The sequence below is a fragment of the Nelumbo lutea genome, chromosome 3 (genome assembly GCF_056320005.1).
Source record: "Nelumbo lutea isolate HS-2025 chromosome 3, American lotus-T2T, whole genome shotgun sequence".
Classification (NCBI taxonomy): domain Eukaryota; kingdom Viridiplantae; phylum Streptophyta; class Magnoliopsida; order Proteales; family Nelumbonaceae; genus Nelumbo; species Nelumbo lutea.
In genome coordinates this window covers 109123919-109144278 of record NC_142686.1, presented here as the reverse complement: position 1 = coordinate 109144278, position 20360 = coordinate 109123919, and the positions used below count along the sequence as shown (strand labels likewise).

Below are 20360 nucleotides of genomic sequence, written 5' to 3'. Positions count from 1 at the left end.
GTTTTAAATTTAAATTAAAATATAAAAAAATTGTCTAAAACTCATGACTTTTTAAGAATTCTCTTAAACTTATTATAACTTTTCAAAACATCCAAAACTCACTGTGTCAATGTCAATAAGATACCATTAACTTGACTAACGGACATTGCTAATTTACTATTTTACTCTCTCTTATGTTTGACCCATTTTACAATATCTCAAAATTAATCCCGTCATTTTTCATCCCAAAACCCTAATAGTTTGAACGGAAGAGAAAACCATTGCCACTGCTTCTTCCACCGTTTGCATTTTGCCACTGCTTCTTCTCCCGTCTGAGAAAAAGAAAACGATTGTTGTTGATTCTTCTGTCGTCTGAGAACGTAAAAACGATTGCTGTTGCTTTTTCCACCACTTGAGAAAGGAAAAATCGTTGCCATTAAGACCTCTGACGACAGTTGTCTGATGGGTGTTTGGGTATGAATGAAGCTAATTAAAGACGGTTTCAATAGAAGTGATTGATTAAAGAGATTTACAGGAACATACCAATCTTAGATCCTTTATTTAATACTGTTAGAGACAGTGATAAAAGAATTATCTAGGAACTTCAAGTTTCTTTTCTATGGAAGGATGATGTGGCCAAACCAATATAGATCATAAGAAGGATGCTCTTTATTTATTTGTTAATTTTAGATCATATTTTTTCAGCATATTAGACCCAACTTCATCTTCAAAGTTTATAGTTAATTTACATTTTAATGTGTGTGTGAGAGAAAGAGAGAGAGAAAGAGAGGAGAACCAGAATATCATTCCAAGTTATCCGAGTGATCCCTTGAACTCTGTGTTTCTTCAGTGTTCAAGAACCCAAACCACAATGCAGTAAAGATGAAGGCTATAAATCATCAGCTATAGATCTCAAGTCAAAGGCTTGAAAAAACAATCCAAGTATTCTTCCTATGGTCATATTTGATTGGCATCATCATACCTTCTCTTGATTCAGTGTAAGGCAATGTAAAATCCACAAACAATGATCGATTTGCTATGATTGCTACATCATCCACCACAACATCAAATTCCTGTTCATTCTGAAAGGAATCCACTCACTCCTTAGTCCTGAAACATGAAAATTTTCCACCACATTTTTTTTTCAAAAGGAAGAAATAACAGAAATATTCTAATGGAGACCCAACCAATTGAGCTGTTTGCTTTAGAATTTAATGGGTGATGGGTGCTCTGGAAATTTTGTTTCTTCTGTGTTCACCAGTCGTTTCTGATAAGGGAACCAACATGGTTTTCAAAATCAGACCGGACCGGACCGGACGGCTGGACTGAAAAGACCAGGAATTGGTCAGGTGACAGGTTCCATTTTCCCCAAAACTGTTGATTTTGGTCAGCGAGCCGCTAAACCAGGCGGCCGAACTGTTCGAACAGTTTTTACCATTTTATATTTTTAATTTTTTTTGTTAGAATGGGCCAAGCGTTCGGTTTGAACGGTTAGACTGTTCGACTTGGTAACTGGACCCTTGACCAATCTGATCTCTGGGTCGGTTTTAAAAACCATGAGAACCAGTTTTGAAACAACAAAACCACCCCCACGCTCAATGAAAAAACAAGTGCCCTAATTAAGCAAAAATGAAAAAAAAAAAATGAAGGTGAAATAACTGGTTAGAGGTTCGTTGGACATTGAGAGTAAGAAGACTCTTTCTTGTATGTTGAGATCAGGACTCATCCTTGGATGTTCAGAGCAAGAAAGAGTCTCATCTCAACAAGCAGAAATCTTATATATGAAAGAAGTTTGGGCGCTGAAGGGCACTTCAGTAAAAAATAATTGTTTAACAAGCTGATTCACTATTTAGGAGTAATTTGGTCATGAAATTTGCATTTAGATTGATGTGGATAATTTGGGTCAATAAACTTTAACAGTGCTCTGAGTTTTGAAAAATAAAAAATGACTGACATGAAAAATTTTGAACATTTTAAAAAGTTATAGTGAATTTAAGAGAATTATTGAAAAGTCATAATGAGTTTTGAACAATATCCCTAAAATATAATATAAATTAAAACCGACCCCACTTGAATTAACATAATGTATGAATCAAAATCGACTGAAAATAATTGAAAACTGACCAACTCACATTGAATTGGATCAGATTGGTCGGATAAATCGAATTCACAAACAGCCTTAATTACAACCAAGCCCGAAAAATTGACTGAACAACAATTTGTTAGGGTTCGGGATATAACAATCGGCCGGGTGGAGGCCGTAATGGGACCGAGGCCAGGGCGTTCAATTACTCGAGGTCTAAGCTTTGTAGTGAGATTCCAGAGTCAAAATGGGCCCCACAAGAAAGAAGAAAAGAATGGATTCTTATCTTCTTAAGATCAAAGTCATAATGTTGCTTGCTGAAACTGAAAGTCTGGCGTCGTCGAGGTTGAGCCCATCACGTCACGCAAGAATATCATCATCAAACAATTTTTTTATACTCTTAGAAAAAGAGTATTTTTATTTCTTATTTCTTAATACTTACCAATAATAGGTTGAGAACCTCTTTGTTTTCTCAGGGCCCAGCCCAGCCCAATGACTGCCGCATATAATTCATACACCTATAGGCTACTGCAGCTCCACTTTTTTTACTACTTTTGCGTTGATTCAAAAAAAAAAAAAAAGGAGAAACCAATTATTGAGGAAAACTCACTTCATTGGTTATCACTATGATGATGCCGGTTGATTAACTGGTTAAGAGTTTTTCCGGTATTATATCTTGTCCGCATCATGTTAATTATGATGCCAGAAACACATGAAAGACTTTCATGAATTTTGATGAAAACCCACCTGATAAATTATCACTATGATGCCAGAAAGACTTTGATCAATACCACTATGATGATGCCTTTTGATTGGTTATAAATCTCTCTGGCATCATAATTAAACCCACCAAGAAAATAGATCATTTGGACCTGAAGAGATAATTCAACCAATGCTTTCTTCAAGATCATAACAAAGCCACAGAGGCTTCTTGGCCGGAGCCCGGATCTTCTCCTCAGTCCTCACCTCGCAACACGTCTCAGCTGCACATCCGGAACATCTCCCATATTTAGTGTTGTTATCCACAGGAGATGTTTCCAATACACGATGTGAGATGCGTTCTGTGAGGAGCAAATCCCAATTTTCTCGGCCAAGACCGTCCAAGTTACAGATGGGCGTGCCACGGGCACTCACAAGTGTCTGTAGAAAAAACCCCCAGCGAGCATTCAAATGAGATCTCTGTTAAGCACTTAAGCTACTCTCTTCTAGCGGCAAGGCAATTATCAAACCACCAAATGAAAGGAACTAATCAACTAAGATAGGCTTCTATTTACATTGATAGTCCTCGTGACTTTTCTATTTAATTAGCAAGAGATTCGGCTTGCCGTTCACATCACTTTGCAGTTTGGATGCTACCGATTTTCCCTGTACAACTTTACAAGTGATCGCAGTACGCTGAACTTTGAAAGTTGGAATGTGTACTGATATATGAACATTTCAGGCCAAAACTTGTCCATCTCTCATTGGCTACCGTGTAGATGCTTGTGAAATGTGGCAGCATAATCTCCAAACTGAATGTCAGTAGGTGGGTGAAGATCAAAGACGTAACAGATGGGCCTCGACACCATCATTGGTTTCTTGGTGGTGAATGTGTCGTAGAACTCCCCGAAACTTGATTCATCAAACGGGAATGACTCAGTTAGGAAGAAGAAACATTCTCTGCCCAACTTTTCCACCTGAAACAACAATGAAAACCCAACACCCATCATCACAGAAAGTTCAATTGATCTACAAGCTCAAGACGTATAAATCCGACGAAGAGTGTTACCTGCGACCAGGGGGGTCTCAGAACAACTCAATGACCCCCAGTGATTAATGAACATGCCAGTGTGTGGTGAAGAAGACAAAATATCACGTCAAACCGGTACCTGATTAACACTAACATGTTCAAAAATCACTGGAGGGTTGTTGAGTTGTTCTGTGACCAGGGTCTCAGGTAATGTTTTCTCTGTAAATCCTATCAAGAGGCAATCTAGCAATCCCCACATCATAGAGATCATGAGACATAACTCCAGGCAGACCTATATTTTACACCATAAAATCGCTACAACACATAGGGCTTCTCGGTCAATACTTCTCAGCCGTTTCCTTCTACTGTTTTACAATTGCTCCATAGTAGGGCCACATCTGAGGATCTAGCTTAGAAGTATCCGCCAGAAAAGCCCAGGTCTCCTTGCAATATGATTGATTACCTCAAATGGCATTAGCAAAGTGGTGGGGCCAAAACTGAACTAAAGCTCACCAACTACTAACTGTACCTGTAAATGTGAAAATCTAATGTTGTTCATGGTTAGGATCACCCGCACCCCATACAAAGTGTCTGCCAAAATTCTGATGGCAAGGTTTTCAAAAAAGTTCTGTACAAGGGCACGCTGCTTTTCCAAATTCAGTCTATCATTACCGTCAGCAAACTTGGCAAACCATAGGACACACTGCACTTCTCTCCACGGGACAGAATTTTCTGATGCTTTCGAAAGAATTGTCTGGTCTGGGTGACTCAGGGCCCACAATATTCTGACATCTGATAGTGAAGCAACAAATATGGAGGTGGATGACAGGCACGTGGTGGAAACCATCCTACTTGCATCATAGTGGACAGAGAGATTGGAGGAGAAATGTAGATCAGTATCATCCAATAAAAGAATGCATCCATCAGGAGCTGTGGGTAACAACCGAAGAAGCGAAGCAGCATTAACATGTTCATCTTCTGGCAGACTTGGCCCGCTAAATGATGAAACGGTTGGGCCAAGATCATGAGAAAAGAAACATGAGCTTCCATTACGACATCCCTGACCATCCACATCCATCACAGATTAGAGAAATATTATTGGCATAAATGAAATGGCAAGCAAATACGTTAAGACTAAAAAGCCATTCTCCTTTGCTTGTAAGTTTCCTTAGGTACTGTACAAACCTCTACACATGGAATGATGGAAATTTGTGTTCCTCATATATACGAGTATATGACATTCTGTGATATCCATTTGGCGGTGTACTCTAGTCAAGTGGAAAAGGGCATCAACCCCTTTTGATGTTTTCCCTTTTCCCTTCTTTTTTTTTTTTTTTTTTTTTTGAAGAAGAAGAAGAAGGCAAGGTAAGATTTTATTAGACAAAGAAACAGCAACAGCACGAGGAAAGATGAGGACCCCATCCATACAGGGAGGAATTGTTTTAATCCCCATGGAAACTACAAAGGATCAAAATTACAATAGTAAAATGAGCATCCCCCTACAGATTCTGCCCAGCACTTTTATTATAAGGACCTCTAATCTATGTTTGTGTGGAATCATGGCATTCCATGGTGTTCATACAAGGTCACACACATGAATGCGCTTTGGTTTAAGGTTCAATTTTTTACTGAGAGAGAGAGAGAGGAAAGAGGAACAATCCCCCAGATCAAAACACATCAGTTTCCATATTAAGGATCACTACTCCAGGATATGAAAAGAATAATGACTAAGTCACTAAGCTAAATTGCAAAATGATTCAACCATAAAGGTTTGCAAATGAAAAGCACAGACAAAAATGTGCTTTCAAGTTTGTAAGAGGAATATGTAATTATGAATGTAGAGTGTTTGTAGACCCGTTAGTTGCCAGTAAATATATACAGAAGCTAGCAGGCAAAGGCACTTTGAACAACAGTAACTTGGATTAAACCCATGAAGATATTGGAGCAAGGAATAAGATAGCTCCCAATAAAATTTTATCCCAACTATGAGGACGCTATAAAATTCCTGTCTCACTCACACTGCACTCTGTCAGTGAACATGAATTCTTAAGCTAGAAAAATAACCATGAAGATACCACACTAGACAAAATAGGGGAAAACTGATTATATAAATTTTAAATGCTTATTTCTGGATACCTAGACTAGAAAAGGATAGTTGATCCAATTCAAGTCCTTGCAGCCACTGTAGTGCAGAACATTGGAATCTTGCATGAAGTATGATTATGAAAACCCAAAGCTGGATCTTTTGGCCCTCTACAGAACCAAAATTTGGAAAAGATGCCAAGCTAATGTTTGTAAAACTTGACACATAGAAGGAATTGCAAGAAACTAGGAGTGCTCTGTTCATGCTTTAATCTAGCAATGCTTGAATTGCATGATCAAAAAATACAGAACACCTACAAGTGCAAGAACAACAAACTTTCCAAGGATTTTTCATCCAAAGAGAATTTCATGAAGCAAAAAGGCATCTGACAATGTGGAAGAAAGAACATCAAACAATATAAAATGTGAACTACTAGAGACAACTGAATTAATGTTTCTCCTTGTATTCTGGTTCATGTTCATTAACTACTAGAAATATGCACCTTTAAAAAGGGGATTGGTTGTTTGTCAAGAAAGATTCACCCACAATACGGTGAACTAGGACAACGTTTCATCAGTCGGGTCAATAAATGCTAACGTGAAGTGTAGGAATAGGTGCATTTAAACCTTCCTGCATACTCCAAAAATAAAAAATAAAAAGTCCAGGAAAAAGTAGGTGGAGGCACTAAGTTCTTATGATCTCATTGTTTCCTTTCCTTTCTTTTTCTTTTTCTTTTTCTTTTATTGGAGGGGAGCACAGTGTTGAAGATTAATCAGTTTTATGATGTTTTTCTGAGTAGATGTTTTATGTTATTTGTTAGATAGGAGGTGGGGACCACAGTAGTTAATGTAAGTCCAAATTTTATTATGTTTTTGAGTGTTGTCTATGCTGTTTTATGTTTTGCCGCCCTATAAGGGCATAGTTGTCTTTGTACTGTTCTATCATTTTTAGTATAAATAATAAGTGAAGGGGGCGGCCAGATTATAGCTCTCTTTTCTTTCCAACTTCTCCTTCTCTCTTCAAGAAACTACTTTTCTTTCATATTTTTTAATTCAGCAGATTTCTACTTAGTATCAGAGCATCAGCTAGGGTTTCTTGAAGCATTCTCATGCAACCCTAGATCAGCCGACTACATGAAGTAGTAAAGGGCTGATCGATCTGCTATAGATTGCCCAGTTCATGGATTTTTGGTGGGATCTAGTCATTAGGAAGGTAATCTACTGTTCGGCATCAAAATCAGGAAGAGCTGGAGTACGACGAAGAGTCCCAAAAAAGCTGGACTCTTTGTTTTTTATCTAATCTTAAGCGCCCAAGTATTGTTAGTTTTCTTTTGATTTTCTGAATAGGGCAGTTTGGTTTATGGAATTTTCTCAGCCTCCCAAAGTGATCGATTCACTCTTCTCTCTGTTGGGAGGTGTGGGAAGGAGAGAGATTTCTCTCCATATAGGGTTTTCTTCTTCCGAAAGGGTTGGTTTTTGTGTGTGTGATATTAAATTATTTTTTGAAAGTCTCCAATCTATTTTTTTCTTACTGTTGAACTGTTTGAAATAAGATGGAGAGTTGGAATACCGAATTGAAATCTACTAGTACTGTGGGACTGGATGTTGGAGGTAGTAGTGTTATTTTTTAGTCTGGGATCATTACTACAGTAAAACTTGATGGTACAAATTATTTGGAGTGGGCACAATCAGCTAAGATGGCTATTGGTGCCCGTGGAAATTTAGGGTATCTCACTGGGGAGGAGAAGAAACCTGATACAGACTCTTCTCGATGGGTGCAGGAGAATTACATGGTAATGTCCTGGCTGTGTAATTCTATATTAATCTCATATTGCAAAAAATTTCCTATGGGCTAATACTACTAAAGAGATTTGGAATGGAGTGACTGAAACCTACTCTCAGAAGCAAAATGAAGCCAAAGCCTATTAGTTGAGAAATCAGGTGATAAGTATGAAACAGAGAGAAAAATCTCTTGCTGTGTATTTCTCCATGCTGAAAACCCTATGGCAAGAAATAGATCACTTAGAAATTATGGTATGGGAAAGTGTAAATGATGCAGCAACCTATCACAGACTGGTAGAGAGGAATAGGGTTTTTGAGTTCTTGGCAGGGCTGAACCCTGAATTTGACATTCCTAAGCAGCATATTCTTTTTAGGGAGGATGTGACACTCTCTCAAGCCTATGCCTTTGTCTCTGGAGAGGAGAGTAGGAGGAATGTAATGTTGAGACAGCCTGGGACTGACCAGTCGGCTATAGTTGGTACAACAAAACCTAAGCCAAATGGAGACATGGGGAGTAGTGAGATTAGAAGGGAAGATAAGGACTTTGTGTATGATTATTGCAAGAAGCCTAAGCATACCAGGGACACTTATTGGAAGCTTCGTCCAAATCTTATGCCTGCTCGGATAAGAAATAAGAAGGGAAATGCAAATGTAGCTACTAATGGAGACTCTTCAGCCCCTCTTTCCCAAACTGATTGGGAATCCATTGTAGTAGCAACAGTGAGAACAGAATTAGAGAGGTTTAGACAGCTTATGAGTAAAAAAGATTCACCTAGCTCTATCCTTCTAGATGGACAGCAGAATGTAGGAGCCAACTACACCACTTCCTTTGCACATACAGGTAGCTCATATGCAACTGCAAATCTTGCATCCACTTCAGGTAAGGAGGGACCCCCCTGGATTATAGACTCAGAAGCATATGAGCACATGACTAATGCCCCTACCCTTATCAGTTCCTATCAGTTGTGCTCTGTTAGAGACAGAGTCTCTATAGCAGATGGTTCACATATGCCCATTGCTGGGAAAGGGATAGTTAGAGTGACCAATGATATAACTATGTCTTCTGTTTCACATGTCCCTAGACTTCATACCAACCTACTGTCTATTAAATCTTTGACAAAAAATTTGAATCGTTCCATGACCTTTCTTCTTGGTAATCGTGTTTTGCAAGATCTGGAGTCAAAGAAGATGATTGGGAGTGGTCGTGAGGTGAATGGAGTCTACCTTCTGGATGAAATTCCAAGACATCAAGGCCATCATGTTAGCAGCAGCAATAGTAGTGGGTCAGAGTCATTGAACCAGATTATGCTTTAGCACAATCGCTTGGGACATCTTTCCTTTAGTTCTTTGAAATGTCTTTTCCCAAAGTTGTTTGAGTCTGTTCAGTTATCTACTTTCGAGTGTGAGAGTTGTCGGTTAATAAAGCATTGTAGACAGTCTTTTAAACCAAGTAATAAAAGTACTTCTACTTTTAATATTGTTCACATTGATGTATGGGGGCCATATCATATCCCTTCCATGGGAGGATTCCGTCACTTTCTCTTGTTTGTAGATGATTATACACGATATTCTTGGATATATTTGATGAGATCATGTTATGAGGTTCCTAACTTAGTATGACAGTTCCACCAAATGGTTCTCGCACAATTTGGAGTGAGAACTAAGGCTTTTAGATCAGATAATGCCAAAGAGTACTTTGAGAATGACCTAACCACGTATCTCTTAGAACATGGTGTAGTTCATCAGAGCAGTTGTGCATATACACCACACCAGAATGGAGTTGCCAAGAGGAAAAACAAACACATTGTGGAGGTGGCAAGGAGTCTTATGGTGTGTGCTTCAGTTCCTCTACAGTTCTGGGGAGATGCAGTTCTTACAGCCGTGCATTTGATTAACCGTGTTCCTTCACAGACTTTGGGGTTTAAGGTGCCATTTAGTCTTCTTTTTCCAAATGGGGAGATATTTCATATACCTCTGAGGGTTTTTGGTTGTATTTCCTTTGTTCACATTCTTGGCCCTCATCGCAAGAAATTGGATCCTAAGGCCAAGAGATGTGTTTTTCTTGGGTATGCTCAGAACCAAAAGGGGTATTATTGCTGTTATGACCTAGTGTCGAGGAGATGATTTGTCACTATGGATGTTACCTTCTTTGAATCCACCTTCTCGAGTGGTTCTCCTCAGGGGGAGAGTTTTGGAGAGGAGAACTCACAATTTGTTCTTCTTCCTGTTTCTTTGGTCCCTCACCTCTATCAGTTCAACCAGCACCTGCACCTCCGGTTTCATTACCTGAGCCACTACGGGCAGCCTCACAGAAATATCAGTGCCAAGAGATGATGGTTGACTCCACACATCCTCAACCCACACCACTCTCTGTCAGTCCTTCTGAAACTCCAGATTCGGCATATACGTTTCCAGGTATTCCTCTTAAGACTGAGCCTGTTATGTTTTCTGATGATAATATTCCTGTCCCGAACCCCATTGTTGCAACTGATCCCACTGACCTTGATCTTCCCATTGCACTTCGTAAGGGGAAGAGAAAGTGTAAAGCCCACTGCATTTCACACCATCTTTCCTTCAGTGCCTTATCACCCTCCTATTGTGCTTTTCTTTCTTCCCTGGATTTTGTGTCTATACCCAGGAATGTAACTGAGGCTCCCTCCAAACCTGAGTGGAAAACAGCCATGCAAGATAAGATGGATGCTTTGGTCAAAAACCAAACTTGGGAAATAGTTGATCTCACCCCAAACAAGGAGACAGTCGGATGTAGATGGGTATTCACAGTGAAGTATAAGGCCGATGGCAAGATAGAGAGATACAAGTTAAGGTTAGTAGCAAAAGGGTATACTCAGACCTATGGTGTTGATTATCTGCAAACCTTTGCACCAATAGCTAAGATGAGTTCAGTTTGTATCATATTATCTCTAGCAACCACCTATTCATGGCCCTTGTTCCAGCTTGATGTCAAAAAAGCCTTCCTCAATGGTGATTGCAGGCTTTTATGAAAATGTTGGTAAAGGAAAAGCGTGCAGACTCAGAAAATCTCTGTATGGACTGAAACAATCACATAGGGCTTGGTTTGATCAGTTCAAAGGGGCACTCATCCATTTTGGATACACAGACACAATCTGATCACACCCTCTTTGTGAAGAGGAGAGATGCTCTAGTGTCAATTCCGATTGTGTATGTGGATGATATAGTGGTCACAGGAAATGATCTGGAGGAGATTGATGATCTCAAAAAATCATTGCAACAAGAATTTGAGATCAAATATCTTGGTGAGCTCAAATACTTCTTGGGGATTGAAGTTGCAAGATCCAAGCATGGGATCTTCATTTCACAGAGAAAGTATGTACTTGACCTACTGTGGGAGACTGGGAAGCTAGGGACCAAACCAGCAGACACTCCTATTGATCCAAATCACATAATTAATGGTATGGATGGTGAATGGGTAAAGGATGTAGGGAGATATCAAAGAATAGTGGGCCGATTGTTGTATTTATGTATGACACGACCAGATGCAGACTGGACAGGATACTTGCATATTGAGAGAATACTTGCATATCTGAAAAAGCACCCTGGCAAAGGCTTTCTTTTCTCAAATCATGAGAATTTGAAGCTAGAATCTAATGCAGATGCAGACTGGACAGGATGATTAAATGACAGGAGGTCTACATCAGGAGTGTGTACCTTTGTAGGTGGAAACTTAATATCCTGGAAGAGTAAGAAGCAAGCGGTTGTGGCAAGGTTAAGTGTAGAGGCTGAGTATAGATCTATGGCTCATGGTGTCTCAGAACTTCTTTGGGTTAGATCTCTTTTGAGTGAAATTGGGGTGAAAGCAGAGGAACCTATGATGTTATACTGTGACAATCAGGCTGTAATCAATATTTCCCACAATCCATTTCAGCATGATAGGGCAAAACACATTGAAGTTGATAGACACTTTATAAGAGAAAGGGTAACAAACGGAGAAGTTTGTTTGCCTTATGTTTCCTTCAGAGTTGCAGCTAGCTGATGTTCTCACTAAAGGGGTGGCAAAGAACAAGCTTGAACATGATCTACGCAAGTTGGGAATATGTGATATTTACTCCCAACTTGAAGGGAAGTGTTGAAGATTAATCAGTTTTATGATGTTTTTCTGAGTAGATGTTTTATGTTAGTTGTTAGATAGGAGGTGGGGACTACAATAGTTATGTGAGTCCAAATTTTATTATGTTTTTGAGTGTTATATATGCTGTTTTATGTTTTGCCGCCCTATAAGGGCATAGTTGTCATTGTATTGTTCTATTATTTTTAGTATAAATAATAAGTGAAGTGGGTAGCCAGATTATTGCTCTCTTTTCTTTTTAACTTCTCTTCTTCTCCTTCTCTCTTCAAGAAACTACTTTTCTTTCATATTTTTTAATTCAGAAAATTTCTACCCACAGGAAGATGCCCAATCTGACTAATCAGTTTAGATATCCAATCTAAACCTAAAAAACAATAAAGGTTTTGTGTTGTTGTTAGAATGAAAAGCAGAAAGAAATTGAAGCCAAGCAAGTAAATACCTGAAAAGAAAAGAAAAACTTGCATACAGGTCTTTTGGCTTGAAGAGAATGGGAGAAGCTACAATTGTTGCCTTTATTGCAAGATCCATTTATGAAGAAAATGCACATAGCAGCCTCATTTGGGATATGAGCACCCATGTCATTTTCACATTTATGTTGATATCCAGATGTTTCTTCTGTATATTGAACTCTTATCTGCCAACAAAACCAGGAGAAGATCATTCTTCATGGTGAAGAAACTACACAAGGCACATGACATAATACCTCTTTGATAATATCGACCAACTTTGCCGCCAGAATATTGGCTCGAAAGTGTTCAGGACCAACATATGGTACAGAAAGACAGTTCCTAAATTCAGTAGTTGGGTCAAGGTCTTCATCATCCGTCACAAGTGCATCTACATTAGTAGCTTGCTGAGATTGAAGGAGACAAGTATGTTCAAATTCGTAAGGATCATAAGAAGGTAGTCCATCTGACATGACCAGAAATTTGGGCCGAAAACGGTGTAGAGCATTTAGTATATCATCATCTGCACAGAAAGACAGGAAGAAGTTATACAAAGAACTTACATCTGAAAAGTTTTCTGTAATACATTGTAAAGGAAGTTATACATATTTCTGAAACATGATGAAGTGCTGATTGCACAAGATTGTGGAAAGAACACCATTTATCTTCAAGCTTTGAGAGAAGTATCCCTTTAGATTTTGGCTCATCAAAATTTACAAGTTGTTTCAGCCTTTCTAGACGATGTTTATCCTTCAAAGAATAAAGATATTTGTTACCAAATTAATTAATTGATCTAATTGATATCAAATTAATTCTTTAGCCTAGCTGACATCTTCAAACCTAGAAGATTGTAAATAAGATTTTTTTTCATGACTAGCAGGCTTGTAGCAGCCATCTAACCTTTTCCTTCTCTTGCATTAGAATTGAAGAATATGAACGAAGAAAAACATTATAGTAGGTGTCCCATGTAAAATTCAAATTTGATTTGGGTGGGGGTATTTCATCCTGTAAATCAATCTCTTCTCAGAAAGAGATTATAAGGTGCATGTTGCTTATATTAAAGTGGATATTAAAAGAATACCTTGAAGACAAGTTGCCAAAACTGAAATGCACAGAAGTTTCCCATGAATAACAATTCCTTTTTGCCAGTAGCAACTGCATTCTCATTATTTCCATCAAAGTAGTTTTCTATGTACTCTGAAAACTGATTAATAGAAACAAGGATTGTATGATTATCCATTTGCATATACAAATTGAAATGTGAAAATACTGAATAGATAATATACCAAAATTTCCTGTCCAAAAGGATGGAGAATGGGCAAAGGCTGTGTATCCATTAAAACACCAATCAAAATGCCTTCACGGAGCAGTCCAATGTCTCCAAACTTGAATATAAGCATAGAAGCATCAAAAGACAAAGAGAGACTGGCAAGCAGTCGTCCATAAAATGTTGGTTCATACCGCCCTCTATGAGTGGCAAGTTTTTCCAATGCACGGATGTGAACAAGCAAACTTAATGCATCTTCAATAACATCAAGATCTGGTGGATCTAGAGCCTTCTGCAACAAGACTAATATCAAAACTTCCCCAATTAGGACCATCATTGTTTCCTTTGGTATAATAGAAAATAAAAAATAGAAATTAAAACTTTATTCATGTATGATATGAACTAGTCTGGGGAAAAAAAGTAAAGACTTTCCAGTTTCTTTTCTTGTCTGTCAATGGCATCCTGACAACCTCAGAAATTTTATTTTTGAAAAATAATAGTCATAATAAAGAATGTAAATCTTCCTATATTTTATGGTACATGGAGACTTTGATAAAGCTAGCTCATTAGTCAAGGCACAAAATTAAATCCCTAGTAAAAAAATAAACTATAGAAGCACCATGAGGGAGATTAAAGCAATGACAAGAAACCTTTTTTTCTTATTGTTAGTACTTAGCAATGACAAGATTTAAACATTACATATTCATGGGTTCACAGATCAGCAAAATCAAATGGCTTTGTTGATACCTTGGCCAAGGAGGGTGACAACAAGAATCAGCTGTCTGGGGAGGCTGTTTGATGGTGTACAAATAGGAGAAGGATACATGGTTAAACTTCCATAAAAAGTAAAAGAAAAAAGGCCTGGTCACAGTAGCCACCTGATAGGAATCGATCAGCACCCTTGAAGACTTATTCTAGAAAGAAGGCCTTACAACAGGTCCTAATATGACATAGTGATGGTAATTGGGATTTGGACTGAATTGAACACCAAGGGTATTTTTGCCATTTTATAATTTTTCTGTAGGATCCAATAAAAGGGTTTGACTGTCTAGTTATAGTTTGCTTGATTTGGACTGAATTGAACACCAAGGGTATTTTTGCCATTTTATAATTTTTCTGTAGGGTCCAATAATAGGGTTTGATTGTCTAGTTATAGTTTGTTTATGTTTAAAATTTCAGAGTCATTGCATAAGATTAGAGTTATTGAGTCTTCTTTTAACTGAAATAGGATATGACAGCTTAGTTGAGTCCTACTAGGATTATTGAGTCTAACAGTTTGACTACTAATACTATTATGAGTCTAGCAGTTTGACTCATAGGATTATTATGAGTTTAGAGTCTATAAATATGTATGGACGTTTTACACAAAGGCAATGAATTATATTGGGTTTTCTTCAGCTTATGCTAGCTATGGTGAGTGATTCCCATGCCCTAGAGTGATTCTAGGCACCCTGTGAGTGATTCCAGGTATTTTCTCTCTTCTTTCTCTCCCTATTTTCTCTCTTATTCCTTCAAGAAGTCATTACAGCCATCAACCACCAACAAACTCTGATCAAGAAGACCATTCAACATTCTCTAAGGACTAGAACTGAGCTGGTCCTACATCACCACCTCTCAGGGCTGCTTGGCAGTTGTACATACTCATGTTTTTCTTAATCAAGGAAGTTTTAAGTTACCAAAAAAAAAAAAAAAAGATAACTTAGCATCAGGTAGTGAGGTTGTGATAAACTAAGGGGGTGTTTGAAGCAGTAGGATCGCATTCCCATTTAGGCTTCCACATTAAGTGCCATGTAGGCACTTTAACTTTTCTGTACTGGAATCATGGTTGGTTGGGTATTGCACCACCCTTTACATTCAGTTATGTGCATGGAAGTGCTGGAGGAAACACCTTTTTGACATTTCCTCCAACATGGGGGCATATCCACTTCAGGTGCCCTATGTGATGCCTAGTGACACTTGTGTGTTTGAAACTACAATAAATAAATGTCCAATGTCCATTTAGTTATGTGCAAAACACCTTACTTTCCTGATTTCCAATGCTATAGATCAAGTCAAACGTTGAGACTTCAATCATTTAAGTTCCAGAAAGGAGAGGGAAACCAAGCATCAGAATTTAACCAACATGAACACTCGTTGGTGAGTAAATTTTCTTGTGTATCGTTTAAAATGTCCCTAATTTCCCTAATATTTCCACGACATATTTCCATTTCCATGTGTAGCGACACGAAATTTTACTGGAATCGACATTTCCCCAATGAACACTACCAGACCTACATGGAGTACAAGAGATAGCATCGACAACATATTTCCATTTTCACTTCCATGGGTAGCAACATGAAATATAACTAGAATTGACATATTCCCTAGTGAACACTACCAGTACTATGTGGAGCACAAGAGATGGTATTATAACATAAGTTGGTGACAATATTGTAGGTATGTGAAGTAACAAGTTATTGTCCACCTAACTTGCATGATTACAGCTTTGAGCTAGCTCAATATTCATTTCAAACATGATGTTAAATAATAGTTTTTGTTTCTGTAGTAGATTATTTGGATGATCTATTACAGCCATTCACATTTTCTATGAGTTTAAATTTTGCTTTAACTAATTCTATCATGAAATTCTAAAGTTTAAGGTTTACAGGGCAACTTCAGAACATATTCTTTTGTCTATAACCTTAGTTTCTTAGTTTTGTTTAATAATTTGGAACAAGATAATAATTTAAAAAAGTGTGCCTAAGCTTCTTTTGTCATTTCATAAAATATCATTCTATGTTTTGCATATTTTACAATGTTTCCACCATGTCTATAATTTTTACAATATTTCTGACATTTCCGACATGTTTCTTATATTTGGATGACCGACATTTCTACCGACATCGACATTTTAAACCTTTTGTGTACATGTCCTCCCTTTTGAATTAAGTTAGGATTCTCTTTGAGAATACTTGTTTTGTGCTGCCCTTCAGCTTGTAAAACACATCCATCCCCATCTAACATCCACAGGTTGGAGAGAAAAAGAACATGAATTAATCAATCTGAAGACAGAAACAACAATGCCATCATCAAGGAGAAAAAAAAAGGATATAAGGATCTGGAGGTATAGACATTAGGATGGGGTGGTGCCACCACTAGACAAGGCATACTTGCATAGATAGTTCTCTTTCCCATTCACACCCCCAAGAAAAAGACGAAAACAAAAGAAAGAAGAAACCGTTTTCACTAAACAGACGACAATGATGGATGGTATAACTTATTGAATGCTTTAGTTACACTAAAATGCATAGTAAATGAAATCCATTGGCACAGCATGCATCCTATGTGGGTCGATTAAACAGTATATCCAAACCATGAATCACCATATCTAACATCACGCTGAGTGCTGGGAGGTTAAATCTTCAGAAGATCCAATTCATGTATCCTAGAATCCATTTTGTTTCAAGTGTCATGTGCTGATTTCTTTCTAATAAAGCCAGAAAAGTGGTCATATTATCCACTTTTAGTTCATAACCCATCCCTCCCAGCTTAAGCAATACATTTACATAGCCACAGTTTAACAAAGAATGTCTTCAAAAAAATTTTTTTTTTCAAAGAATGTCTACTAACTATAAACCAAATTACAGTGCTTGATACATTGAATCCAGACAATCACTGGAAACCCATTGACGCAATGGGAGAAATGAAAAAAGTGCATTATTAAGGTAAAAGTTCTTCATCATAGAGAATTTGTGAAAAGAAATGTATAATAGACCTGCATGAAAAATTGCAAAGGAATTGACATAATAAAGAAATGTATAATAGAATTTGTCAAAAGAAATGTATATGCTTGGCATAATAGAGAAATGACAAGTTTCTACAAGGAAAATTTTGTGGCTCAATACATTCTGATTTGTCTCCCAATCATATAGGGAGAAAGGTCCAAGTCCAATTATAATCACATTTTTCAGTGCCCAGATACCTTCTCTTGAGTGGAAAATAGCTAGGCACCAAAAGTTATCTAGAATAGATCGTCTGTGGGATCTTGGGATCTTATTGAAAAAGAAAAAAAAAACCATAAGACTACAATTGGAAACTTATTAAAAAAAAAAAAAAAACTCTACATAGAGGAAGGGTAATGCACAAGTCAGGATGGAAAATATGCTATCATCCTGCATTCAAGTTATAGGTGGCAGGAAAGTAGGATCTGCAGCTCAATGACTAAATCAAGGATGTTTTATGTAATCAAATAATAGGAAGCACCCAAACGACATGGCTTCTTGGACATCTCTCCAATATTACTTAACACTGTTGATTATAGACCAAATTCTAGGATAATCCAATTGAGCCAAATTCCAGCCAAACAGATAATCGTGTGTTGATAAATTGCATGAGATGAGAACTTTCAAGCATGAGATAACTTGCATGAGATGAGAACTTTCAAGAGAATCAGATTTGCATGAGATGAGAACTTTTGTAATTTAACAAGCATGAGATGAGAACTTTCAAGAGAATCAGATTTGCATTTAAGAAATGATATCAGACCTTTAGGATCACTAATGGCTTTAGATTCAGCACAACAAATCTGAAGGACCTGTTGCCTTAATGGTAATCTTAATATAGCTGGGAGTTCATGCTCATTCAACTTATTGAAAAATGATCGAGTAACCAATCGATAAATCTGGCCATCACAAGTCCTACCTGTTCTCCCCTTGCGCTGCTCAGCCTACAGCCAATATTTGAAAAGAAATTAATTGTGAATTACTAGAAAACTCTGAAATCAAAGCATACGATTATCCTCATCACCTGAGATTTAGACACCCAAACAAGTTCTGCTGATTCCTTTTTCCTGTTATTATCCCAAAAGACTTGTAAAGATCGGCATGAATCAATAACGAATGCTACTCCTGGTATTGTGACTGATGATTCTGCAATATTTGTGGCCAATATAACCTATGCAAATCCAAAATAAACACATTAGAGAGGACTTTAGCTTCAATTAGTGATACGATGACGGAAAGTCAACTAAGATGGCTTGGTCATCTATATAGATGACCAATGACTATAACATTAAGAAAATCGATGCAAGTTAGAAGGCTCATGATGAGAATGCTCATAAAGAACAAGGGGAAGACCCAAAAAAATGTGGTCTAAAGCGATAAATAATCATTTGAAGCTTGTAGTTTGACCAAAAAAAATGTTTCTTAATAGAACATAATGGTGGTACAGGATTTATGAAGCCAACTCCAAGTAGTTGGGATTAAGGTTGGTTTGAATTGAGTTGAATATAATTTATGCAAACCCAAGAATTTATATAACTCTATTATATTATTAAGATTTGCAAAATTTCCCGAGCAATTTACATAATCTGAAACACTCCCAACTATTTATCTGAAAGGGAAAAAGAGCAGTAAAAAGCCACCAATACGAGTAAAACTAGCTTAACAGCCATGTATTGGAGACAGCAACATGAGATGTCAGATATCCAACTAAAAAGCTTTACAAGGAAACAATATCAGATATAATCCAAGCGTCACTTTATCTTTTTGATGAATAATGAGTGAATTTATTAATAGATTAAAAGCATAAAAGATACACAGAGAAAGTTCCCAAGTTGAGGCACAAGATGCAGCCTCAGATTAAAGCAAAAAGAAAATTACAGTTTATCCCAAAATATCCGATTCCTATGCACCCCTTGTTTAGTTAATGAATCTCCTAACCCATTTGCTGATCTTCTTTCCCACTGGAAGTGGACTGACATGTTTGTAGTTAGCCATTTGAATCTTCGTAAAGCCCCTTTATAGGACCAGACTGCTGTCTTTTAACCACTGGATCACCAACTTGGAATCACCTTCAATTAACAACTATTCACAATTCAGTTCCTTGGCAAATTCAGCTCCTTGTAACGCTGCTTTAATTTCTGCATTGACTGAGTCCCCTACTCCTATAGGGCCAGAGTATAAAGCAATGATTAGCCCCTCTATTTCTAAACACTCCCCCAACACCAGAAGGACCCAGATTGCCAAAACTGCTGCCATCAAAGTTGAGCTTAATGATACCCTCTTGAGGAGGTTCCCATTCTGGTGACGGTTTAGGCCTTGTACTAGAGCTTTTGGCAACCGCTTCCCAATTTCTCCATAAATCATCAAAGGAGAATGGAGAGAATAATCCTAGGGTCTTTACCCAATTAATGGCTCTATTAATTAAGCAATCCCATCCAATGATCTCGTTCCTCTCCTCATCAAAGATCCTGACATTTCTTTCTTCCCAAACAGTCCAAACCAATGCAGCCCTAGCACACCTCCACAAGACTTTACCTCTTTTCTTAGGCCACACCTGAAGGTTGTAGGCTCAAATAGATTGCTAACCTGCATTCGCATTGTCCACCTGCATCCAAAGAGATTAAGAAGCTTTTCCTAGAGACCTACAACAAAGGGACAAGATATTAGTAAATGGTAACAACTTTCTCCACTTGTTTTGCAGAGGACACACCAGTTAGTTGGGGGAAATACTGAGACAAGGTCTTCTTTGTAGGTTGTCCAAGGTGTTTAGTTTTTCAAGAGAGGCCTTCCAACAAAGGGCTCCAACTTTAGGGGGAACAGGTTTAGACCAGACCTCTTTACAAGGGAAAGGCTGAGAGCTAGGGACAAAGCATAAGGAAGAGAAAAAGGAGGCGCATGAGAATGTGCCCAAAGGATTAGGAAACCAAATATGAGCATCCGGTTTAGAAGGGTCCAAACAGATAGGATCAAGCAAACAAAGTAACTATGCTGTTTGGCCAAGCTCAGAATCTCTTAAAGCTCTCCTGAAACCCAAATCCCAACTGAAACCAAATGACAAAGAGAATGATACAAATCTTTGAACAGATTCATTTTTAAAGTGAGAGAGGGAATACAAAGGCGAAAAAA

The 20360-nt window shown here is 37.8% G+C and overlaps 1 protein-coding gene across 4 annotated transcripts in view; it reads right to left on the bottom strand.

Annotated features, from left to right (window-relative positions):
- Window positions 1–3282: 3282 nt before the first annotated feature.
- LOC148867529 (zinc finger (CCCH type) helicase family protein) overlaps window positions 3283–20360 on the bottom strand; it is a 48251-nt gene continuing 31173 nt past the window's right edge. For 2 of the 4 annotated variants that reach the window (XM_088974939.1, XM_088974940.1), the window contains 9 exons: window positions 18259–18405; window positions 17998–18178; window positions 13493–13776; window positions 13288–13410; window positions 12812–12956; window positions 12464–12729; window positions 12200–12394; window positions 4321–4851; window positions 3283–3738 (listed from right to left, as the gene is read on the bottom strand). In XM_088974939.1, the coding sequence (XP_088831065.1) occupies window positions 3523–3738; window positions 4321–4851; window positions 12200–12394; window positions 12464–12729; window positions 12812–12956; window positions 13288–13410; window positions 13493–13776; window positions 17998–18178; window positions 18259–18405 (2088 nt within the window). In that variant the 3' untranslated portion in view covers window positions 3283–3522. Of the gene's footprint in view, window positions 3739–3830; window positions 4852–12199; window positions 12395–12463; window positions 12730–12811; window positions 12957–13287; window positions 13411–13492; window positions 13777–17997; window positions 18179–18258; window positions 18406–20360 lie in introns of all 4 variants that reach the window. The other 2 variants (XR_016109123.1, XM_088974941.1) reach the window with 2 other exon arrangements.